General features: G+C 39.8%; 1 protein-coding gene across 1 annotated transcript in view; it reads right to left on the bottom strand.

Moving 5' to 3' along the window:
- The window catches only part of acoxl (acyl-CoA oxidase-like), a 123,052-nt gene that overhangs the window by 93,344 nt on the left and 3,101 nt on the right, over window positions 1-26,607 (bottom strand). The window contains exons 2-9 of the mRNA XM_036573630.1: window positions 26,212-26,308; window positions 24,006-24,092; window positions 23,617-23,703; window positions 16,417-16,515; window positions 12,258-12,372; window positions 9,770-9,856; window positions 8,887-8,959; window positions 5,371-5,503 (exon numbers count right to left, since the gene is read on the bottom strand). Coding sequence (XP_036429523.1) covers window positions 5,371-5,503; window positions 8,887-8,959; window positions 9,770-9,856; window positions 12,258-12,372; window positions 16,417-16,515; window positions 23,617-23,703; window positions 24,006-24,092; window positions 26,212-26,308 — 778 coding nt within the window. The remainder of the gene's footprint in view (window positions 1-5,370; window positions 5,504-8,886; window positions 8,960-9,769; window positions 9,857-12,257; window positions 12,373-16,416; window positions 16,516-23,616; window positions 23,704-24,005; window positions 24,093-26,211; window positions 26,309-26,607) is intronic.

The raw sequence follows: 26,607 nt of genomic DNA, 5'->3' as shown, positions 1-26,607 counted from the left end.
TTCTCTCTAAAGTCTTCACCAACGCCAAACTTCAAAGGCAGCAATGTTTTTCCTGTCCCGCTTTAATTACTGTCCTGCTTTCACGTCCATAAAGAACCACAGAGAGGCCTGGACACAGCCTGGACAGTTCTGATCTGTGTTTGAAGAGACACATCACTTCGTTTGAACATCATGTTTCCGCCCTGAGTGCTGAGAGCGCAGCACAGATACCCACTACAACAGAAAAACACAGCGTCCTCCAGCACCTGCAGCGCACTATCAGAGGAACAATCACACCCTCAGCTGTTACACCATCAGCTCCCGCAACTGCTGCCATTGTGTCAATAAGCTCCTGTCGTTTGCATACTGTTCATTCTATCTACCATCCACTACACTGTACTGAACACCATGTACTGCACACGTTCACCCAACTCTGCCTTCAGATTAGGCTATTATACTGGACTGGAGTCTACAGTGGACTACACTCTTACGCACAATCCCATTTCTTCTTTTTACCCCTACCCCTTGTTTTCGAGTGTCACCTTAACCCCTTACAGGGTAGTGGTTGAAATCTTCCCTCTGAAATGGACCCTCAAATAAAAAGAGCATCACTTCATTAACAGCTACCAGCGCTGCTCTGTAGGCGACCCTGCCAGTCTGCAGTGACAGCAGAGGAGGGTAAAGTTCAGCTCCTCACTGCTGGGCTTTAGTTACATTTAGGGCATCATATGTCTTCAAAGAGGGGGGCAATTATTTATTATCACCCACCCCTAATTCTTCAGTGATATGAAGCTGAAGTCAGATATTCACCAGATTCTTGTTCGAATTTTCCCATTCCACCTTAAATGGTGCAGCAGTTACAATCTGGCGCTTCAGGCATCAGAACTGCTGGACTATTTAAGGTGGAACGGGAAAGTTAGGTAGCTGGCTACTGAGACGTTAGCATACTATTAGGGATTCTTTATGCTTGTTATGAAGAAAACAAGCATAATACACTGAAACGACATTAAACTAAAATAATATGATGGTTATTGTAATTTTTTAACAGAGAAAATTCTCACATTTGTGGGTTTCTTTGGTCTCTTGTTCTCCATCTTGCCGGTTTTTCTTTTTTTCTCATAACTCTCTGTTTGGAGTCTCTGAAAAACCTCCGTTTGGAGGGTCGTGTAGCCCCAACACTTCGCCCCACCCCTCTATCTCAACAAGAATCGGGACACCCTACCCCTAGACGTGAACACGCAAAACAGAGGGGTAGGGCTAAGTGGTAGGGGCGAGGGGTGAAATGGGATTGGACCTTAGTAACAAAGGGCTTGATATAGTACCCAAAACGGTACTTGTAATAATAGTAATAATAGTGTAACAATTTTTGGTACTACAGTCCTATGCAAAAGTTTGTGAACCGCTGGTCAAATTCCATGTTGTTGTTATTTTCTAAGTGAGAATAAGTGAACTTACCCTCTATGGAGAACTTAAATATGGCAATTTCTCCAAGCTTTAGTGCACAATTTGTATTTATTTGCTCCTGAAATTTTCATATTGGACAAAAAAACAAACTATTACTTTTGCACATGCCATTTTTAATTTTTTTAACAACATATCCTCTACAGTGAACTCACTTCTGCACATTTTAACTTACAGTTATTGTTTATTTGCTGAATTTAATACATTGGGGGAAAAATACAACATAAAATATGGCCTGTGCAAAAGTTATGGCACACTTCTATTGTAATATGTTTTAGTTTTTGTTAAAAATATGTTTAAAAATAAACAGAAATAGAACTAAAGTGGTTAGGTTTGTTCCCTGTAGAGGATGTACGTGTTAACAAATTTTCAAAAAACATTAAAACGTAATTTGACTTTTGTGTATGACTGTGTGTGTGTGTGTGTGTGTGTGTGTGTGTGTGTGTGTGTGTGTGTGTGTGTTTAACCACTTCTAAAAAAGGTTCATATGCAACAGGTTCTGAATCATGATGAACAATTTTACCACGCAAAGAACCATTTATGCATTCAAATTGTTCATGGTTCTCTATACTACCACTAAGGAACCCCTGGAGAACAGTTTTTTTAAGGTTGTACACAATGTCCATGACAATTTTATGCTCCCTTTAAATTTGCATTATCCTATGCTGAGATCACAGATTCACTCTTATGAAGATCTCCTCTAAGCAGACCGTGTGCGTGAAGTTTTAACAGGCTGCCATAAGCCTGCTGAACAAGAGCTGAGCTGTCAATGTTTAACTGACAGTATTCAGGTCATTAACACTGCTCTTAATACCCTCATCACAAAAAAGACTTTACCAAACTGCCACAGCAGCTATTCTCTGTTTGTTGACATGATTACTCTACCAGTGTTCTCCTGAGCACCGGCCTTGAACTCGTACCAAAGAAATGGGGGAAAGGCGGCCGTGTATTTAAAGGGCTGGAATGACGTGGATTAGAACAAATGAAAACATTGTCCTGGTATCCGCTGCAGATACACACCAATCAGACATAACATTCTGACCACCTCCTTGTTTCTACACTCATTGTCCATTTTATCAGCTCCACTTACTATATAGGTGCACTTTGTAGTTCGACAGTTACAGACTGTAGTCCATCTGTTTCTCTGATACTTTGTTAGCCCCCTTTTACCCTGTTCTTCAGTGGTCAGGACCCCCATGGACCCTCACAGAGCAGGTACTATTTGGGCGGTGGATCATTCTCAGCACTGACGTGGTGGTGGTGTGTTAGTGTGTGTTGCGCTGGTACGAGTGGATCAAACACAGCAGTGCTGCTGGAGTTTTAAACACTGTGTCCACTCACTGTCCACTCTATTAGACACTCCTACCTTGTCAGTCCACCTTGTAGATGTAAAGTCAGAGACGATAGCTCATCTGCTGCTGCACAGTTTGTGTTGGTCATCCTCTAGTCCTTCATCAGTGGTCACAGGATGCTGCCTACAGGACGCTGTTAGCTGGATATTTTTGGTTGGTGGACTATTCTCAGTCCAGCAGCGACACTGAGGTGTTTAAAAACTCCAGCAGCACTGCTGTGTCTGATCCACTCAGACCAGCACAACACACACTAACACACCACCACCACGTCAGTGTTACTGCAGTGCTGAGAATGATCCACCACCCAAATAGTACCTGCTCTGTGAGGGTCCATGGGGGTCCTGACCACTGAAGAACAGGGTAAAAGGGGGCTAACGAAGTATGCAGAGAAACAGATGGACTACAGTCTGTAACTGTAGAACTACAAAGTGCACCTATATAGTAAGTGGAGCTGATAAAATGGACAATGAGCATAAAAACAAGGAGGTGGTCATGATGATATGCCTGATGGGTGTATACTGTATACACAGAGCCTTGTTCCTTTAATACCTGAGAAGCTGGCTCCCCCTTGTGGTTGCCACCGTACACTGGCCGAAAATTACTAACCACGTGCTGAGCATTGAGCCCTGGTGTCACAATGCAATACTGATTCTCAGCGATTTAAGCCTCCTTTTTGGAAACGTGGCTTCTGTAATCTTCATTAATTCTTCTGATAATATGTTTCCTGAAAAATTCACTTATATAAATGAAGTAATAAAACTCTCAGCATGAATTTGTCTCTCACTGTCTGCTTCAGTCTACCACTGCTCCCATAATCTCTCTGCTGAACCTATCACTTGTGATCACGTACACTACTGAGCAGACTGTTCAATTCAATCCTCCTCAAAATCACTCAGTAAGACGCTGAGATTAATAATCGATCACATTGATTTATCAGTCTACTCGGGCTTTAGCAGAGCTCAGTAACACTGAGATTAATAACCGATCACATTGACTTATCGGTCAACGCAGGCTTTAGCAGAGCTCAGTAACACTGATTAATAACTGATCATCACATTGATTTATCAGTCTACTCAGGCTTTAGCAGAGCTCAGTAACACTGATTAATAACTGATCATCACATTGATTTATCAGTCTACTCAGGCTTTAGCAGAGCTCAGTAACGCTGAGATTAATAACTGATCATCACGTTGATTTATCAGTCTACTCAGGCTTTAGCAGAGCTCAGTCACACTGAGATTAATAACCGATCACATTGATTTATCAGTCTACTCAGGCTTTAGCAGAGCTCAGTAACACTGAGATTAATAATCGATCACATTGATTTATCAGTCTACTCAGGCTTTAGCAGAGCTCAGTAACACTGAGATTAATAACCGATCATATTGATTTATCAGTCTACTCAGGCTTTAGCAGAGCTCAGTAACACTGAGATTAATAATCTGATCACATTGATTTATCAGTCTACTCAGGCTTTAGCAGAGCTCAGTAACACTGAGATTAATAACCGATCATATTGATTTATCAGTCTACTCAGGCTTTAGCAGAGCTCAGTAACACTGAGATTAATAACCGATCATATTGATTTATCAGTCTACTCAGGCTTTAGCAGAGCTCAGTAACACTGAGATTAATAATCTGATCACATTGATTTATCAGTCTACTCAGGCTTTAGCAGAGCTCAGTAACACTGAGATTAATAACCGATCACATTGATTTATCAGTCTACTCAGGCTTTAGCAGAGCTCAGTAACGCTGAGATTAATAACCGATCACATTGATTTATCAGTCTACTCTGGCTTTAGCAGAGCTCAGTAACACTGAGATTAATAACCGATCACATTGATTTATCAGTCTACTCAGGCTTTAGCAGAGCTCAGTAACGCTGAGATTAATAACTGATCACATTGATTTATCAGTCTACTCAGGCTTTAGCAGAGCTCAGTAACGCTGAGATTAATAACCGATCACATTGATTTATCAGTCTACTCAGGCTTTAGCAGAGCTCAGTAACACTGAGATTAATATCTGATCACTTTGATTTATCAGTCTACTAGGTCTCTAGGACAAAGCTTTCACTGGTACAGAACGTTAACATCTTGTGGAGGTTCATAAAACCTTAACTAATTTAATTTCAAGTATTAACAATCTAATTTGTTTACTAATATTAACTAATATTAATTTTAATAGTATGCGATTAAAATTATTATAATGTAGCACTACTGGTTCGTTTTTCTTAATTCCAACTGATCATATGGCTGAATAAATGAATATCGTGACATATCACGTATAGTGAAAATTTCTTCAAGTATCGCGATATTATATTTGTGCCGTATCGCCCAGTTCTATAATACAAAATATGCAAAATGTTAAGTACGAATCATTTTACACATTGTTTTTAATAACAGTTTTAAATTTTTTCTGTCCCAGAAGCATCAGAACAACAAAATACTGTGACAAATTATTAAGTTATGTATCGTCAAAATGTCTTGATGTGATGTTCTACTAATGAAAGCAGATTAATTCATGTGCAAAAAGGCCTGAAAGCACAGGTAGGAGTGCTGGTGGAGACTCTCACCTTCATAGCAGCCATAGCCTGGACAGTGAGGGCCAGACGAGTGGGGGTGAGGGCAGCCAGCATGGCGTTGAAGCGATCGCCCTTACGCCGGAAGGGAGAGGAGTACCGACCATCAGCTGAGACGGAACCAAACCTGAGAGAGAAACAGGCACGTCACTCAAGCTTAGAGACACCGACATAAACACCAAAGCTCCACAACATAGACGACAGACAAAATACCACAGAAGGTCACAATGCAAAGAACTCATGCCAAGGGTTCTTTGTGTGTTCAGGGTTCTATACAGAACCACTGTCTTTACTAAAGAACCACTGAAGCACCATCTTTTTAAAGGGTGCATTGGGCTCGTATTTCTGCTCACATTTCACTCACTCACTCTCATAACTACAAACAAAGATCAAGAGTACTTTAGCAGAGGGAACGGTTCTATTTAGAACCATGCGTTCTTTACAGAACTATTTGCATGCTTAAATCGTTCTTTGCATGGTAAAACGGTGCTTCAGATTGAGGAGAATGTGTTGTACATGGTTCTATATAGCATTGTTTTTTTTAAAAATGGTTCTATATAGCTCCAAAAAGGGTTCCTCTATTGTTACAAGCTTGACATCATGACAATAGCAGAACTCTTTTTGGTGCTAAGTAGAACCAAATACGACACATTCTTCATCAATTTAAAGAGTGATTCCACCATGCAAAGAACCATTTAAGCATGAGAATGTTTCTACACAGAACTCATGGCTCTAAATAGAACAATTTGCACTGAAGAACCCATGAAGAATCCTTTTTAAGTGTATATGTAACCGTTTCACAGCAGGACTCCTTCCTAGCAGTTACTGAACAATAAGCCGTGAAGGGCTGGAGGGGTTAAACAGTAAACCGTCAGTGCCAGCAGACCCTCTCCATCTGCACAGCGATCTACGACTTCCTGACAAACAGGAAACAGTACTGTATGTTCAGCTGGGCCTCTACCTGCCAGACAGCCTCACCATTAGAGCAGGTGCACCTCCGGGCTGCATGTGCTCTGCGCTGCTCTCCTTCCTCCAAACCAGAAAGCGCACTTTAGTGACCCTTTCACCAAAATACTGCTATCTACAGATGTTCTACCGGCCTCTGGAGGCTAATCGCAGATGGCGATGTGGTGACGTGCAGGAGAAAGGTGCGTTATCTTCAGTGGTGGACAGTAACGAAGTAAATGTAATTCGTTGCTGTACTTAAGTAGTTTTTTGTGTATCTTTACTGAAGTTTTTCCATTTTGGGCGACTTTTTACTTTCACTCCGCTACATTTCAAAGTCGAATATCTCACTTTTTACTCCACTACATTATGAGAAATCTGTCGTTCCTTTTGGTTTATGTGTGTATAAAACGTAACATGTCAAAACAAAAGAAGTGCAAAGTAAGAACACCAATCAGGAAACAGCGGTCACTTTGTTTTGAGCTTGTTTTGACCTGTTGGTCATACCGACCCAGTGCAGCACACGGTTCAACATCAGTGCAGCAGAGTAAAATTTTGGGAGAGTCTATTCAACATAAATGATGAACTAACCTAACTTTGTGTAAACAGACCACAATATAGAAATATGTACACATATGCAGTTGTGACTGACGCGTCTTTATTCTGAATTTATACAAACACGATTTCATTTTATAGTAAATTAGTTTAGGCTAGTTTATGTTTATGAACAGAGACCTACAGATGCAGTTTAGTAAAGGAAACTCATTTGTGAATCTGAGTTTAAAGTCTTTATTAATCTTAAACTTGGAACTAAGTTCAAATAAATCTGAAACTGAAACTTTGCTTGTTTGTAAAAAGTGATTTCAGAGCCACTCAGTTCTACCTGATGGAAACTGTTTGCCTTCAGTGTTTTGTGCTTATGATAATTTTAATAGACATCAGCGTCACTAATTAATGACATTCTATTAAAAGACTGGTTTACCAAGAGAGACACTGGAGTATTTTCACCTAAAATGAGTTAATGAAGCGAGTCTTGTTACAAAAATGATAACAGGACATTAAAGTCATAATTAATCTTTTAGTACTTTTACTTTTGATACTTAAGTACATTTGAAGGCAAATACTTTTGTACTTCTACTCAAGTGGAGGTCTAAAGGGAGGAACTTCTACTTTTACTGGAGTAATATTTTACCTTGGGTGTCTCTACTTTAACTCAAGTACATGGTTTGTGTACTTCGTCCACCGCTGAATATTTTAGTGCACAAACTCTATTTATTTGCTTATCATTTTATCAGTTTATCAATCATTTCAGGAAAAAAAAACATAAAATATAAAATGTGCCATAAGCTGTGCACAGGTCACATTTTATATCTAATTTAAATATAAAAATATCTTAAATTAAGTAAATAAACTGGCACAATCAGATTATACAGAGATACGGATTATTAAGTGCATGTAAACACACTCACACAGTGACCGGAGGAATCTGACCCTGGATCAGTTATGCTTTGTATTTAAAGCTCGCAGTAAGTCACACTGAGCTCTAAACTGCCTCTACAACTCTGTGCCACCTTAATGAAGACCTGAATACAGTTTGAGAGCTGAGGGAAGTTTTGGTTTTTGAGGTACTTTTACAGAAATGTATTTGTGTTATTTGGGTGACTATTGAGTTCTAGTGTTTGTTAGCAATGTTAGCTTTGTAGCTGTAGCTCTAAACAAAAAAAAGCAAAAAAAAGCAAAAAAGCAAAAAAAGAAAACAAGATCATATTAGCAGTTTCAGCGTCGCTCCACCGGCTGCCTGCTTCCATACTTAGCATCATTACTAGTATTTAAATCTCTTAATGGTGCAGCACCTTCATACAGCACCTTCATACAACATGTATATGGTTCTATAGAAAACCTTTTTGAAAAAGGTTCTACATAGCACCAAAAGGGGGTTCTTCTATTGTTCACAAGCTTCACGTCGTAAAAATAGCAGAACCCTTTTTGGTGCCATATAAAACCATATACAACACACTCTCCATCAATTTGATTGCTCATGGTTCTATATAGAACCATTATGTTTAGAACCCTTTAAAAACCATCATTTCTTTTAAGACTGTAGCTTATTTTTCTTACTTTTACTGGCTATATTATTTTAATGTGTACTTTTTTGTTTTTAACTGTTATTATTCTTTTTTTTTTGCTGCTTTAATTTGTTGCATCTTATCATTTGCCGATTTTACTTGACTACCTCGTTTCCTTTATTTTCCCTGCTGTTTTTAGTTTATATCATAAAGCACTTTGAACTGCACTTTAAATGTAAGAAAGGTGCAATTTAAATAAAGATTATTATTATTATTATTATTTTTATTATTATTATATACACTTAGATAAAACAGACACAGTGAGGAACTCAGCGCTGACTCAGAGATTTACTGTCAGCAGTGACGTACACTGCTCTGTTCATATTTACACTAAGTACACTGCACTATGGACAACATGTTTACACAGCACACAGCTACTGCACAGGTCAGTGAAGTAACAGTCTCATCTGCCGTGAGTCTCAGACTCTAAAATACTCACTTGTCCAGCAGGTTTTCCCGTGGTATCCTCACATTATCAAACATTAGGATACCATTGTCAACTCCATGCAGACCTAAACAACAGACAGAAACAGAAACAAATCACTTTGTGAACCTTCTCCAAAATCTGTCAGTGACTCTTAAGCTAATAACGTGATATACAGTTCTGAGCAAATGTCAGAGACCACCTTCTTCTGATTTCCTTCAAAACGGAAACATCCAGGAGGTATTTCTGAGATTAGATATAAGACAATCCACTTGTAGTCAAGTAAAAAAAAGGTAAGTTCAAGAAAACAAATGTGTTTCCTAACAACCACCTGGAAGAGCTGGTCGACCCCAAAACTGCCCCCATCAGATAAACAGCACTTAAAGCTTTCATCTCTGAGAGAGAGGAGAAAATCAAGCTGCTTCAGATCTGAAAACATCCACAGGTGTTTCTGTCCATCCTTCCACTGTGAGAAGACGACTCAGCGCTCTTTAATCAGAGCCGTTGCTTCACCTGCATTTCCCCTTTTCTGTATTCTAATGTTTTATATTGAGGGTAAAATCTTATTCTCTGTTCATATCACTCTTGTGTTATTGTTTACTATCCGGTCTGGTCCAGAGGAGGACGGGTTCCCCTTTTGAGTCCTGGTTACTCTCAGTGTTTCTTCCTCTTCCTCTTAGGGAGCTTTACTTGCCACTGTTGCCCTTGGCGACGCTCATGGGGGCTCAGACCTGGATTCTTCTGTAAAGCTGCTGTTATAAAACACGCTACATAAATAAACTTTGACTTGACTTGAATAAATTTGTACTAAACAGCCATTTTGTCTAAAGATTAAATACATAAGTGGTGGTCTCTGACTTTTGCACAGTACTGTATATTTCAACAAAAGACTCCAGACCTTCTTTATGCTTCATATCAGTTGCAGTCACTCCGGGCCACATGACCCCATACTGGTCACGGATTGGCACAACAAAACAATGAGGACCTGAGAGAGAAACACAGAAATAAAAGCACTGTAAATATTCAATTGGCACCATATCACTGCTGTTTGAACAAAACCTTGTATCTCCAAAATGGTAACTTCACAGGAGAAGGAAAAAACATGCTTTAGTTTTAATGTAAGTCAATGGAACCAGATGTTTTTCCAAGTGACACTGGGTCATTTCTTTTAGTCCATTCATTGTGAAATTTACACACAATGCAAAGAACAACAGGTATTTTCAAAATATGTCAAAAACAGAAAAACATCAAAAATGGAGATACAAGGTTTTCTTCTAACAACAGCGATATATTAACATATTTAATTAACCAGCAGCAGCTATTTAAACAGATTAAACACTAAAATTCAGGATTCATTGCCTCTGTTTCAATGAAATGTCCACCAAGTTAAATTTTCCATTTGTGGAATACTGAGTAAAAACAAATATTAGCTAATACAGGACATTCACAATGATAAAGAGCACTGAAAGCTTACAGAGGGCCGTGAACTGGGTGACAAGGTAAGAGAACAAAGTTCAGTAACTTTTCAGGAACTTTTTACTGTACAAAGTTTAACAACTAAAGCTCAGAGATCCCAATAACAACACTGACCCTCACTCTCCAACATGTTCCTAAGTTTGTTCTTAAATCTGTTCTTGAGAAAGATCTTAAGAAAAAGTCTACGTCAGATTTATGACGTGTTCTTAAAGCGCAGAACTGTTCTCACCTTTGTGTTCTTGAGTGTGTGCAGATTCTGTTCTTACCTGAGAACAAATCCCACATAAGAGAACATTGGCGAGTCAGAATCTTCACAAAAACTGCGTAAGTGGGTTTTAAGAAGAAATTTCTTCGTAAGAACTGTTGGTGAATGAGGCCCAATGCGATTTATGCCGCAGGAGACTTGAGTTCAACTTCTGGTCAAAGGCTAAACTGAAATTTGATTGAGTAGTCCCTCAAAGACTCAGAAACCTTAGTCCACACACACTTTCTAGGTTAATGTTGGTCTTGTTGGCATATGCAAAGTAAGCCCCATGAATAACAGCAGAAAGCCATCAAACTTCCCAGCAGAATTTCTCTGCTTTCAATGTAAATTATTAGCTTTAATCTTGGTAAAAGCTGATGTCACTGACCCCATTTAGAGCTTTTATTCAAATATTTTATATATGTCCTCCACATCTCATTGGGCCTCATATCTTCTTAAAGCCACTTACGCAGTTTTTATGAAGATTCTGACCGATGTTCTCTTATGTGGGATTTGTTCCTGGGTAAGAACAGAATCTACACACACTCAAGAGCACAAAGGTGAGAACAGTTCTGTGCTTTAAGAACACGTCATGAATCTGACGTAGACTTTTACTCAGGATCTTTATCAAGAACACAGTTAAAATAAAATTGGGAATCCTTTTCAAATCACAAGAGCTGCAATCCTAAATATAGCCTACACATAATAAATGGGGAATTGTTTACCTAATAATCTGTAATTTACATAATAACAGCCAGTAGATGAGTTAGACCAATCAAAGGCATCCCACATGATGCGTATATGACAACACAACCACAGCTAACCAGCCGTCTGGCAGCCTATGTTCAAAACTTTAGCCTGAAGCTAGAAAAAAGTGAATATGCTGGTCTTCTTGGCCAAAAATACAGACCTGGTTTGAAATATACTGAGAATAATCACAATGTCAAACACAAAAATATCGGTCCCCAGATATTTTCCCCCAAATCGCCCAGCCCTAACATCACCGGTAGCTTCCCACTATGACACTGCAAATCCCACAGAAGCGCAAATAAATGAGAAGTCTGCTTAATGTAAAATTATATAGTAACTGATTACATGGATTTTCTTGAGCTGACTCAATTTTAATCTCACCCAACTCAGTTGAGCCAAAAATTCTCCCAGCTACTGTTTCAAGCTCTGCATCTCAGCTAGATAAACAAAATCAAAATCCCCACTAGCTGGCGCTCCTATCACACGGTTCCATCTGACATTTTTCCTTTCTGGGCTTCTGGATGTAGACAGCTGTGGCATTGCTGGGATTCAAACTCACAACCTCCTGATGTTGGGATGGATTATTAGACAGCTGCACCACATGAGACTTTGCTACTCTTCAAAGTTAAAACAACAAATATTTTCTACAGTGTATTGAACATTAATGGACACAGAATCTGAGTTACTTCATGTGTTCCTGAGTGGTGCAGTGGACTAAGCCAACACATATATATGTTACATACTTCAGAATAGCTCAGACAGTTTGCATTGACGTCCCTGTAGTTACTGAATAATAAGACTTACTATGTAACAAGCCTAGAATTAATATAACACTTCAGTTTTATACCCTACAGACATGTTTATATTCTACACCGCGCTTCCTGGGACAGCGTAATGCTCATTTGGTCATAAATACCTTGAGATTCTCCTTTAACGATAAGCTGGGCAAATACAGCAGCGTAGTTTCCCTTCATGGCGTTCCCGATGTACATCTTCTGAGCATCTTCACACGGAGTGTGGATAATAAACTCCTGTGGACACAAATCAAACCACTTAGTGAGAACGGTCACTTTCACACAGCAGTAAATGTACCCACCCTTTCACTAGTGCTGGAGATGATGTGAGGTTCACGCTAAAAAAGAGGGTTCATCAAGGGTTCTTTAGTAAAGAGACTCGTAGTTCTATATAGAACCATTTCATGCTAAAATGGTTCTTTGCATGGTAAAATGCTTCTTCAGATCAATGGAGAATCTGTTGTATATGGTTCTATACTGCTGGGGTTTTCAAACTGTGGGGGCGTGAGTACCTGTCTGGGGGGGCGTGAGATTTTTGACTTAAAGCACTTAAGAGAAAATTTTTATACTGTGGTGAACCTGTCCTGTCAGTCCTCAGCAATTCATTTTTCAACCACTAGAGGGAGCTCATCTGATGATCTCACTGACAATGCTCACTACTCGTCTAATGTTATCCAGCTCACAGTCTGAAAAACAAACCAGTGGCCAGCAAAATTTAAAGACAGGGCTAACAGTGAAGATAAATCGGTTGAAGCGAGAGGCAAAAACAATGACTGTGTTGTTTCAGCTGAGGATTCCACAAGTGAGGCCATCCATCCCGACCCCATCGATGCCGAAAAGCCATCCACATCAAGCGCAGGGCTACCACGACAGAGAAAGCAACCTGCTAATTCCAAAGGCCTGGTTGCATCAAAACGCAGAAAGTATTATGAAAGGTACTTAAAATATGGATTTACATGCATCATACAAAATGAAGAACATTACCCACAGTGTGTTATATGTTCAGAGGTACTTGCAAACAACAGTTTAAAACCTGTAAAATTAATAAGACACTTAAACGCCAAGCATCCGACATTCAAAGATAAGCCAGTTGACTTTTTCAACAAACTTAATACCCTTAATTCGTCACTTCAGGGCCCAAATTCTAATTTGCTAACATTATGACAAAATCGAAGGGTTCGTGAGAAAACTGGAACGATGGAGAGGCCAGGTTGAGGGTGGAAATGTGGACATGTTCCCCACCTTGGAGGAATTCATACAGTGTGGGCAAAAATTTCAGCCTCAAAAGCTGGTAGAGACATACCTCAAAAGACATGCAGCTGTAATTGCAGTGAAAGGTGGTCCTACAAAGTATTGACTCAGGGGGGCTGAATACAAATGCACGCCACACTTTCCAGATTTTTATTTGTAAAAAATTTTGAAAACCATATAAAATTTTCTTTTCACTTCACAACTACTTGCTACTTTGTGTTGGTCTGTCACATAAAATCCCAAAGTTTGTGGGTGTAACATGAAAAAAATGTGGAAAAGTTCAAGGGGTATGAATACTTTTTCAAGGCACTGTGACTCAAAATGAACTTGGTGATGGTACAGGAATAGAATCGCTCTCCATCTCCAAGCCCTTTCTGATCACTTCAGGAAATATGTTCCCGAGCATCAAAGATAGGATCAGCACGACTGGGTACGTAATCTCTTCATCACCAATGCAGGGTGCCAGTTGTCGTCAGACCAGCAGGATGCTCTTCTGGACCTTTCAAGTGACCGATCATTGAAGGCAGCCTTTGGTTCAACCTCGCTGCCAGAGTTTTGGCTGTCAGTCACGGCAGAGTATCCTGAACCGGTGAACCTAGCAATTCAAGTTCAAAGCAAGAAACACGGAAGGGGGCACATGTCCAAAAAAGGCTTCTACTGTTACAAGCTTGATGTCATAACAATAGCAGAACCTTTTTGGTGCTATATAGAACCATATACAACACATTCTCCATCAATCTAAGGAACTATTTAACCATCCAAAGAGCTGCTTAAACTCATATTTCTAAATAGAACCACTACCATTTCTAAAGAACCCTTGAAGAACCACTATTTTTAAGAGTGTATGATGACAAACCTTAAAGGGATCCTTTACTCGCTAACATTGTGAACACTGAATGAAAGTTAGTGGTAACCAGCTGGCTTTATAGCATTTAAATAATCCTATTTTAGTATCTTTGTTTTGGCATTTTATATGATCCCCCTGGGTTCTGAGGTGGTTCTCTCAATTTATTCATATCTGCTTAAACTCTCCTTTAAAGGCTCTTCATATAACATGATCCTCATATGTTTCATATCTAAATGCTCCGTTATCTTCATCACTACTTTCCAAAACCGCTGCAGCAGCTTCAGCAGCTGTAAACTCTCTGCACGCCATTTCACATGAGTCTCCGATGTGGACTGAATGAAGAATGAAGGGTTTCCGGTGTGATGGTCAGTCTTAGTGATTTCCATTGGTCAGTTTCACACAGAATGTAGACGGACACACCAATCCACCAGTTCCACATGGTGAGAGGCAGATGACGTGTATCTCAGCCCCTCTTCATAGGCTCATAACTCCGGATGTGAGTCTCGTATGATCTCGGGATAAGATGGAATGGAAAGGGCGACTCTACAGATTCAGGAAGTGTTTGAACTGGATTTCTGAGCTGGATCATCACAAAGATACAGACACAGATATAGAGACAGAGAATTTGAAACTGAAAGAAGTGTCATTACTGAATGAAGAGAATAAAAACAGGCTAAAATCTAATGAGCTGCTGCTGTGAGTCGCCTGTAAAGCCTGAAATAACCATTTAAAAGTCAGAGGAGTTGAGTTTTTCACACCATGTCGTACATCTTTTCATATTAACGTCACAAACAGACTCAAAAGAAGGTCCGACTCGATGTTTCGGCCTCTAATGATCTCAAAACCAACATCATACTGATAAAGATGTGACGGAAATCGTTGATAATACACTCACATCCTCAGAAGACGCTCCTCCACCAAGTTTAGACTGAGTTCTCTTTCAATTCTCTTTCAATCACTAGATTCATCCACTCGTCCACGTTACCAAATGTTCTTCTGGATGCTCCATGCTATTACACATTTCCACCAGAGAGGTCTCCAAATCCCCAAATCTTACATAGTACAACTTTATTTATATATATATTTTTTTCCAAATTTTCTCCCCAAGGTAGTGATATCCAATTCTACCCACTAGTTAGGACTCTCCCAATCACACGATACCACCAGCGCTAGGAGGGTGAACACTAACACAGGCTTCCTCCAAGATGGCTAGCATCTGAGTGATGGGGGAGACAGAGGGCCATCCTACCCACCCAGAGAGAGTGAGGACAACTAGCTGTAGCATTACTGGGGATCGAACTCCTGATCTCCTGATCACAGGACCAACGCTTAGACAGTTACACAGTACAACTTTAAAGCTTGAGACATAATTTTAAAACTGTATTTAGCTAATGTATTTAGATTAACCATTTTAGCTTAAGTAAAAACATCATAAAACAGCAGTATGAATTCAATATGTACATACATGACTGTGAAAATCGGTTCTCTGCAGGTACATTTTTAGGTCATCAAGGTACAAATACTTTTAATGTTCCCTCAAAGCTCCAACAGTGGTTTTAAGGTCTGATTGTGAACCTTAAATAAGTGTTTCCAGGTGAAAAGTTCGTATTTGTACCTTTTCATAACCGAATGTTTTAAACAGAACAGTAAAATAAAAGCCTGGAGACGAGACGGGGTGTGTGGAGTCAGTACAGCTTAGAACATATCATTTCAGTGGATTATGGTTCAGTTATGTTCCCTGACTAAAGGTACTGAAGACATACCCCTGAGGGTTCCACCCCAGTGACAGTTTAGTACCCTTTTTTCTGAGAGTGTAGGAAGAGGGTGTGCCACCTAACATGCTTCATGTGCAGCGACAAAAAAAAAAATGAGGGGGTGTGTGTCCACTGAGAAACTGTTTAAAGGCTTTTCTGTCAGCATAGTTTCTCACACCGGATAACACTGTTAACACTGTATTCAAAACAAATTACATTTCCATCCAATACAGTATTTGAGCTCCAGCCCAGTTCAACCCCTGATTATTAGCAATATTAGCACTTTTTTAATCTAAGTGGTCTTTTTTGCACCTGGAATAAAACTGTTGGCATATTTAAAGTTGCTCCAGTCAGATATGAGATCAGCCTTGCAGTGCTTAAGAGCGAAGTTAAAGAAAAAGATATTAATCAGCTGCTGAGGGAACTCACCTGTGTTGAGGGCTCATAGTGGGCCTCAGTGAGGATGCCCCTCGCATTACTCCCGTGGCCCCTCTCCGTCAAGGCAAACATTCCAGTGCATGCCAACTCCTGCAATTCATAAAAGAGGAATAAAAGAAGAAAGAAAAGAGAGAACATAACAGAACCCAGTTTGATGCCCCTGCTGTTCTGTGCACTGGTCAGATTATGTTGTATTGATTTTCTAAGTGTAAATAAGTGAATATGTCCTCTAAACAGGACACAATTTACACATTCTAATACACAAGTACTGTGTATTTGCTGAATTTAGCATATTGGACTAAAATAAAATAAGAGGTGCAAAGGTTATGGCACATCTAATATATCATTACTTTTCCCAGAAATGTTAAACTCAGCAAACAAATGAAAACGATATTGTGCCATAAGATTTGAAGACATATGCCATATTTGAGTGTCGCCTCTGTGGAGGGTGTGTTGACCTATTTTCACTCAGAAAACCAACAAAACATGGAATGTGAACACTTTATGCAGAGTTATCCCACAAAAGCCTTTCAGAGTGATGCCTTTAGAGCTGTTTCTTAAAAAGTAAATAAACAAGCTGTTTTGTTTTTCTATACACACCGATCAGGCTTAACATTATGACCACCTCCTTGTTTCTACACTCATTGTCCATTTTATCAGCTCCACTTACTATATAGGTGCACTTTGTAGTTCTACAGTTACAGACTGTAGTCCATCTGTTTCTCTGATACTTTGTTAGCCCCCTTTTACCCTGTTCTTCAGTGGTCAGGACCCCCATGGACCCTCACAGAGCAGGTACTATTTGGGTGGTGGGTCATTCTCAGCACTGCAGTAACACTGATGTGGTGGTGGTGTGTTAGTGTGTGTTGTGCTGGTCTGAGTGGATCAGACACAGCAGTGCTGCTGTACCAAGTACATAATTTTATGAAGCAACTGAAAATCTGGTTACCAACTTTGTTTTTATGATTCATTGTTTTTTATTTTTATTTTAATACTAGTATCACTGCACTTATTTTGTTTTTAATTCTATTACTATTTTTTAATATTATTATTACTATTACTAGCATTACTATTGTTTAATTAACACTACTTTTTATCCCCTCCCCCAAATGTTTTTATTTAAAAATTAAAAGATGTTTTTATCTCTGTTCTCTTATCCTCTGTGAAGCACTCTGAGCTGCATTTATGTATGAAAAGTGCTCTACAAATAAAGCTTATTATTATTATTATTGTTATTATTATTATAAAATGGGTGGATGGTATATGCACAACTTTTCCAAGAGCTGTCTTACTTATCTTCACTGATTGGTTAGTTAAGATATAAGCAGAAGGATAAATGTGGAAAAATATTGTCCTATTTATAGGTAATTGCCTTCAGGTGGTTTTAACAGGTGAGAAAAAAAGGAAATCTCTGATTGGCCAAATGCAGTAAACTGGCTCCTTTCCACTGCACTAAATGTATAATCACTATCAAAAACAATATGTTGGCTACTGAAACATGACTTCCAAAACATGAAACACTTTGCTAAAGCTTTGATGTGACTGGTCTGTGTTATTTGTACTTAAATTATTTATTTGTTGCCTTGATTCATCAGAACACCCACAGAAACACCTCTGGACATCTGAGGGTGGTCAGAATGCTCACAGCACATAGAGGGATCATTTTAGGCAGGGTACTGTGTGTGTGTGTGTGTGTGTGTGTGTGTGTGTGTGTGTGTGTGTGTACTGCACTAGGGGGTGAAAATCATCCAGAACCCCCGTTAGCACCACTTGAAAAATGTTTAATGGCCTTTTCATATAAATTAAATAAAGGCTACCAGTTCATATATTGTGTCCACCTTCCAGAAGATCTGCATACACACAGTTAATTAGTGTAACTACACACACACACACACACACACAGACACACACACACACCCGCACACACTGATTCAGTGCCAGTCCTGTTTTAGCCACTCTTAATCAAGACATTTTAACTGACACCCTAAAAAGCTGATCTACAGTCAGCCGGTTGACGCAAAAGTGGGCGGCGCTCTCAGATAAAGCTAACCTTTCATCCTGCCAGACACGCCAACTGCTCTCCTATTGGCCGCTCAGATCTCCAGAGGCTGATCACCTGTCAGGTGGTGAGAGTTTTCCTGAACTGGGAAAACCTGCTTTCAGCTGCAGAGTCTTATTACACACTTCTATAACCTAAGAACAGCTCAGCTGGTTTGCATTGAAGTCCCTGTAGTTCCTGAATAAAAAGCCTTAGTATGTAATAAACCTGGGATTTTAATGGGATTCAAATTTTTTTAATGGGATTTAAATTTTAAATTATTCATTTTGCTTTTATTTATTTATTTTTGTTTTTTACAATATTTAATTTTTTGTATTTCTTTATTAACTATTTAATTTTTACCCATTTTAAATGTGGTGATTCTCACTACATTCTATTTTGTTGTTTTACTGGTTTGATATGTGCCTAAGTGTTACATTTTATAGAACCATTTTCAAAAAGATTCTATAGAGAACCAAATACAACACCCAATCGTTTGGAAAATGGTTCTATATAGCACCAAAATGGGTTCTGCTATTGTTACATTGAGTGTGTTTACATGCACTAAATAATCTGATAACTGCAGAAAATCAGATTTTGTCAGTAATCTGATCAACATGTTTACATGCACTTGAGTAATCAGATAATGGGGAACTCCAGGTCTATATGAGTCAGACAGTAATCAGATTTCTGCTTTACAACCAGCCAATAAACTCACAGAAGACGACGTGACGTAAACATAACGTAAATCTCAAACTTCATGCAATGTTTTTTGAACATACATCATCTAGAAGATGAAGAATTTTCAAATCTTTTATTTAGTGTTTGATTTCAGCGCCGCTCCAACAGTGCTTTGCTGCATCTCGCGACATCCACCGTCTGATCTCGCGCAGGCGCAGACTGAGAAATCCGATAGAAATCAGAGTAAGAGTTTACATGCACTGAGAAATCTGATTACTGAGCTAAAATCCAGCCTCTTTATCAGATTTCTAGATCGGAGTATGGTGTTTACATGACCATTTGAATAATCAGATAACTGCAGAAATCTGATTATGATCGGATTATTGAGTGCATGTATACGCACTCACTGTCAAGCTTTTATATAACAGAGGAACCTTTATTTCAATTTTCATTTTCAAAAAGATTCTGTGTTGTATGTGCTGTAAATGGTTCTATATAGAGCCTTTTTGAAAAGGCTTTGGTTCTTTATAGCACCAAAAAGGTTCTCCTATTGTATAAAAGCGTGACATTGTAACAATAGCGGAACCCTTTTTGGTGCTATATAGAACCATCTACAAGACATTTTTCTTCAATCTGAAGAACCATTTACCATGCAAAGAACCATCAGATTTCTTCTTAAACCCACTTACGCAGTTCTGACAAAGACTCTGACTCACCGATGTTCTCTTATGTGGGATTCGTTCTTAGAGCACAAAGGTGAGAACAGTTCTCCACTTTGAGAACACGGCATGAATCTGACGCAGACCTTTTCTTAGGACCTTTCTCAAGAACACACTTAAGAACAAACTTAGGAACATGTTGCAGAATGAGGTCCAATGTCTTCACTAAAGAACCCATGCAGAACCACCTTTTTAAGAGTGCAGTATTAGGGTGCATTCATGTTTGGCAGGTTCGGTTGGATTAAAACGAGCCCTGGTGCCATCACTCTGTTAGTGTGGTTCATTAGAGCGAGTGTGCCATCTGAACTCTGGAGCACTAAATAAGCAGACCTTGACCCCCTGAGCGGGTCGGTCTCGGTTCGCTTTGGCGCGGTTTGTTTGAATTGTGAATGCTCCGCAGACCAAAGACATCTAAATGGACCGAAGACAGAATGAACCGGCGTCTCCTCGCTGCAGAACTTCTCTGCTTTGTGGAGAAGCGGTTCTGACTCGTGTGTAAACGGACAGTTTGGCTTTAAAAATACTTTCAAAGTTATTCTCAAACACTCCACATACACGTTTGACTGCACACGTAAATTACATTCTGTATTAATGTGCTGAGGTTCCTCCGTCCTGTAGAAGCAGAGAGCCACTCGAGGCTGTGAGGGATTTCACTCTGCTCCGTCGTAACCACGGTAACGCAGGGATGCTCTAATATCACAACACAGATAAAACGATGTAAATAAAACAATCGAGCCCAGATAGAACAAAGAACGGCACGATTCAGAAATCTCGAGGACACTATCAGAGTCACTGCACGTCATAAAATCTGCCCAGTCAGTCGTGACCCGTCACTCGTATGACTTTTACTCACATCTTTCGATTCAGTGTTAAACACGCCAGTGTGAACGCTAAGTGAACCAGAACTAAAATGCATCCCTTTCTGCTTTGATCCAGTCCAAGAAAATCCACCTACAAGCATAAACACACCCTACATCTCAATGAAATGTGGAAGTCTAGGGTTGCCAGACTTCTTTACATTCATTAATTATTCAGTTATTATGAATTATAACATATTAAATAATGCAGTTTATTCATTTTACATCATTTTTAAAACCTGCCAAACTCATCTGAGTAGTGCATATCATTAGAGTCTGTTTGTAATATTTCCATCTGTTGTAAAAACACACAGATAAAATTACTGTGTCATTTTCCATGATTCTTCTAATACCAAATGTGTACTATACTGTATATTATTCACTGTATACACTGATCAGGCATAACATTATGACCACCTCCTTGTTTCTACACTCATTGTCCATTTTATCAGCAACACTTACTATATAGGTGCACTTTGTAGTTCTACAGTTACAGACTGTAGTCCATCTGTTTCTCTGATACTTTGTTAGCCCCCTTTTACCCTGTTCTTCAGTGGTCAGGACCCCCATGGACCCTCACAGAGCAGGTACTATTTGGGTGGTGGATCATTCTCAGCACTGCAGTGACACTGACGTGGTGGTGGTGTGTTGTGCTGGTCTGAGTGGATCAGACACAGCAGTGCTGCTGGAGTTTTTAAACACCTCAGTGTCACTGCTGGACTGAGAATAGTCCACCAACCAAAAATATCCAGCCAACAGCGTCCTGTGGGCAGCGTCCTGTGACCACTGATGAAGGACTAGAGGATGACCAACACAAACTGTGCAGCAGCAGATGAGCTATCATCTCTGACTTTACATCTACAAGGTGGACTGACAAGGTAGGAGTGTCTAATAGAGTGGACAGTGAGTGGACAGTGTTTAAAAACTCCAATAAAAGAGTATCCATCGGCCAAAGCACTTTCCCCCAGGGTTGTCAAACTGGGCAATTTCCCAACAAACAGAACAAAGTTTGGTTGGATGTGGCAGGAAACAGCCCAACCTGGCAACACATCAAGCCTAAGATGTGCACTCTAACACTGAAACTTCCTCTGACACTGATGTCAGCGTGTGGACTGTGACCCTGTTGACACCTGGTCACTTCATGTGTCTAGATTGTATCCTGATAGGATTTTAGCCACGTGTGTTTACACTTGGTAGTCAAACGCGTCTCTGGTTAGTCGGACTGGTTAGTCTGACTGCTGTGTGACAGGATATGCAAATTTGTTCGTCACGTGGCAACCAAACACCAACTGTTTATTCTTTCAGCCTCGTGCTGCGCTGTGGTGAACGTGGCTGCTGTATCTGTCCATATCACTATTAAGCATTTCATCCCCAACCATGTGAGTCCTCCAGGATTATCTTCCTCACAGACACGGACCACACGCCCAGTGATGCACTGCATGGGGAGGGGATTCAGCTGTACTGGGAGGGGGTTTGGTTGTACTGGGAGGAGTTGCAGTTGTACTGGGAGGGGGTTTGGTTGTACTGGGAGGAGTTGCAGTTGTACTGGGAGGGGGTTTGGTTGTACTGGGAGGAGTTGCAGTTGTACTGGGAGGGGGTTTGGTTGTACTGGGAAGAGTGTCAGTTGTACTGGCAGATGTTTTGGTTGTACTGGGAGCCCCTGGGTTCACAGACAGGCCTGTGTGTACCTACTGACCCAGTGAAGAGAGGGGCAAGTTGACCTTGAAAGGTAAAGACTGGGTAAAACCAGTTTTGAGGAGTGAGCGCAACAAGCGATGGCCAAATTGATGGACGAAGAGATGCACCTATTAGAGAACGAGCTGATATCAAAATTTGAGAAGTAAGACGGGGGGATATCAAACTACCCCAGATAAATGGTATATAAACAGTTTGGGACACTGTATTTGTGCAGTTGGGTCTCTCTCTCTGTGCCACCTGAAGAAGCCTTTTCCCTCTTCCACAAACTCAGCGTCTGAAGACTCTTTCCTTTCTGAGATCTTTTGAGAATTTAGATTTAGAACAGTTATTAGTGAAAGTGTTTAGCCAGTATTAAGATTTATTTTTTATTCATAATATTATGTTGGAGGCCTGTGGTTGACACTGGAAGAGTTTTGGTTGTACTGGGAAGGGTTTTGGTTGTACTGGGAAGAGTGTCAGTTGTACTGGCAGAGGTTTCGGTTGTACTGGGCGGACTTTCAGTTGTACTGGGAGGAGTTTCAGTTGTACTGGGAGGAGTTTTGATTGTACTGGGAGGACTTTCAGTTGTACTGGGAGGAGTTTTGGTCGTACTGGGAGGAGTTTCAGTTATACCAGGAGGAGTTTTGGTTTAAGCACTAATTATGGGTTTTAATGCTAAAGTCAGCTATACTCCACTGTATTCAAATCCAAGTCAAATTTCTTTATAATGGTCCTATTTTCAAAATATTCTATTTTCAGTCAGTTCCATTTCTAAATGTTCATTTTCCAATCTCTCTTTATCCGTTAAAATGTTTAAAGTTAAAATGTCTGTTTTCGTTACTGCGCCTTTAAGATTTATATATGTAAATGAGCTCTGTTCTGATTGGATGCACTGTATTGGGCCTATTTGAAAAAGCAATCTGAGCTGAAACACTCCTCATAACCTCAGTGTGAGTGGGCAGGGCTGTTGGCCAAATAGGGGGATATATTTGAACATGTTGGTTTTTGTGATGTCACAAAAACAACAAAGTCAAAACAAACTGCTTATTTTCCACATATAGACTGTATGGACTGGAGAATATACAGTATTTTGAAACTTTAACAGTATTTACATACTAAATCACTAATCTTTTGTCATTAAAAACAGTTTTCCATGACATGGGCTCTTTAAGTGACAGAAACAGGTCACACAGAACGATGTAAAGGATTTGGCGCTCACCGTCACAGGGACATACAGTCTCTCCACTTGCTCTGCACTGCCGAGGTTAATGACAGCTCCACCATACAGTCCACACACTACACCCATCTGCAGTTAAGAGGAAGCACCGTTTGTAAGATCACATAGCTGAATGAGCACAAATGCAAATATACAGCCAGAACATGCAAATAACTTCAAGGCAACAATGCACACAGTTTACAACTGTTCTGCACATGCAGATGCATTAGAAAGAGTGGAGAGCATTAATGGAACCACAGTCAGGAACAGCCACCATACTTCAACTAGTCCTCTTCATTCCTCATGCTGTATTGCTGTAGTGCTGTGTCAATGCAGTGTTTCTAATTCTATCACAGATCAGACAACAAGCAGATCAGATAAAAAAGCAGCACCTTTACTCCAGTGGCCATATCTGCAGAGCAGATCAGCTCTGTGATCCCCATGCTCTTATTTATGAAACCTTTCTTTCTTCCAATCACCTACAGGTAACCAGGAGAGGACAGAGACAAGATATAGTTATTGTTATATGCGTGTTTAATACAGAGAGCAGCCTTCGTTTATTTAATCACCAGTCAAAACAGTCATTACGCAGAAGCCATTCATTTTAATCATTTCTGTGGACTGTCAAGAAGCCTCACTGAGAAAAGGAGTCAGAAGCTCAACAATGGACTGACCACCCCAGAGTCCACCTCAACATCACTGAATGTGTTTGATTACTTCAGAAAATGATCAACCAACCAACTAAGACTAAACTTTGGAGGTGTGTCTGCAGATTCTTTGAGAGACTGAAAGTGAGTCTCCTGAAAAGAACAAAGCTGGAATACAGGTAAAGAGTGACACACTAAACTAGAGGTCACTAATAGGCAGACCGCAGTCCGAGTCCAGACCCAGACGCTGTCCTATGTGGACCTGGACCTATAACCGATAAACTATGGAGAATTATTTAATTTCGACGGGGTGGTCCTATTTTAATCGGCGTAACTTTTCTAGCCTTTGCGGTGCTGCTTTAGCGGCCCGGGAGACTCAGACCAATCACGTGCGTTGTAAATATCACGTGACGCTACTTTAATTAAATACCCCTGCAGTAAACACTCGAACAGCTGATATTAGATTTAGTTGTTAAGGCTTTTGTGTGACTTTCAGTTTAATATGTGTTTCTGCTGTTTTTCTGAAACTGAAAAATGAATAACTTGTACTTAATGGCTGCTTTGACTACAAATTAAAAGACTTCTGCACAGTACTAAAACAACAACAACAACAACAACAGCAACAACAACAACAACAACAATAATAATAATAATAATAATAATAACAACTACAGACAGGTGATAAACTACAGAGAGGTGATAAATAGTGATTTAAAAAATTACAAATTACACATTTTAATTAATTAAAATTGGAATGGAAGTTTCTTCTGAAGAACCTTTTTAAAGTTTAAAGAATCTACACATAAAGGTTCTAGAAAGATGATTTGTATGGAAGCTATACATCGTGTTTAAGTGTTTTCACACTTAAATCTCATTTTCCAACATAGTTATTCCCTAAAGAATAATAAAAAAATGTAAACAGAGTGATTCAGAGTGGTTTGGTGCGAGATGGTTCAGATGTCTTTACAGTGGTGGTGATAGGAACCAGGGGTCGCCATGACTACAACACATATATAGACATTTTATTTACTATCCAGAACCACCAGTGAACCTACACGAGTCTTCTGAGTCTATATGGAATGTTGATGACGGAAAATAGTGGAAAATCTGAAATAATACGTTTTCTTTGGGGACTATTTTGCCTCACAGCGCCCTGCATGTATCCCTCCACCATGAATATATTAAAATCAATAGATTAAAATACATTTTAAGCCAAATGTTTATGAGAAACTATTATAAAACAGTGTCTCAGACATCAGGCAGTGAATTCATAACCATTCCAACTTTCTGTGAGGGAGCTTTTAGAGGTGGACGTCTGGTTCCTATCACCACCACTGTGAACAGTTCTGACTCTGTAAGTTTCTCTAGAACAAAGCGTTTCACACCAAACCACTCTGAATGACTCTGTTTGTATTCAAAATTTTTTAAAAGATTAGTGGAAGTCCCCTTTAAGTTACTCTGATATGTTTTACTCCTTCTCGCAACAAATGTTTACAGAGAAATTCAACCAATTTTTAAAATTTTCTGCATAACTCAGTGTGTGAGATGTAAACAGAGTGATTCAGAGTGGTTTGGTGTGAAATGGTTCAGATGTCTTTACAGTGGTGGTGATAGGAACCAGGGGTCGCCATGACTACAACACAAATATGAGTGGGCGTCTCGTTCCTGTCACCACCACTGTGACCAATTCTGACTCTAAAAAGAGTACGCTTTCACATCTCAACCATTTCCTTATGCAGAAATGTAGGAAAACGGGTTGAATACCACTTTAAGTTTTTTACTCTGATACTTTTTCTTCCTTTAACAACATTTCTACTTGTCTAGGGGTTTGAGCTGCTCTACCTCTGCATGCAACACTAGAGAGGAAACAGCATGAAGTATAACACTGGTATTGCTGGCTGTATGCAAAGCATAAGCAGCTCAGTGGTTTCTCTGGACATTGCTCTTTTACCTGATCACCGAGGTGACGTTGCATGAGGGGCAGTTTAAGCACGAAGTGCAGCCTCTCTGCGGTCAGGTCTCTGATCTGATCCAGGCTGAGCCCGTAGCTATCAGTGACAATCAGATGAGTCGGGTCAGGTCAAGAGGTCTTTACGGTCATTCCTCTATATGACTTTATATCACTGCTGTCGGGACAAAATCGTGTATCTCCAACATGGTAGGATTACAGGAGAAGGAAAAAAAGGGCATTTTGAGTGGAAGTTAATGGAACTAGATGTTTTTCCAAGCACTTTTGGAGCATTTCTGTTGGTTTTGTGTCGACAGCAACGAAACATTGGAACAAAACGTAGTTTTTCAGGCCCCAAACACACAACAGCAGCACACTGCACACATTACACACTTTATA

The sequence above is a fragment of the Colossoma macropomum genome, unplaced genomic scaffold, assembly GCF_904425465.1.
Source record: "Colossoma macropomum unplaced genomic scaffold, Colossoma_macropomum, whole genome shotgun sequence".
NCBI classification, from domain to species: Eukaryota; Metazoa; Chordata; class Actinopteri; order Characiformes; family Serrasalmidae; genus Colossoma; species Colossoma macropomum.
The sequence above is the reverse complement of the archived record's forward strand: the minus strand, read 5'-3'. Positions and strand labels throughout refer to the sequence as shown.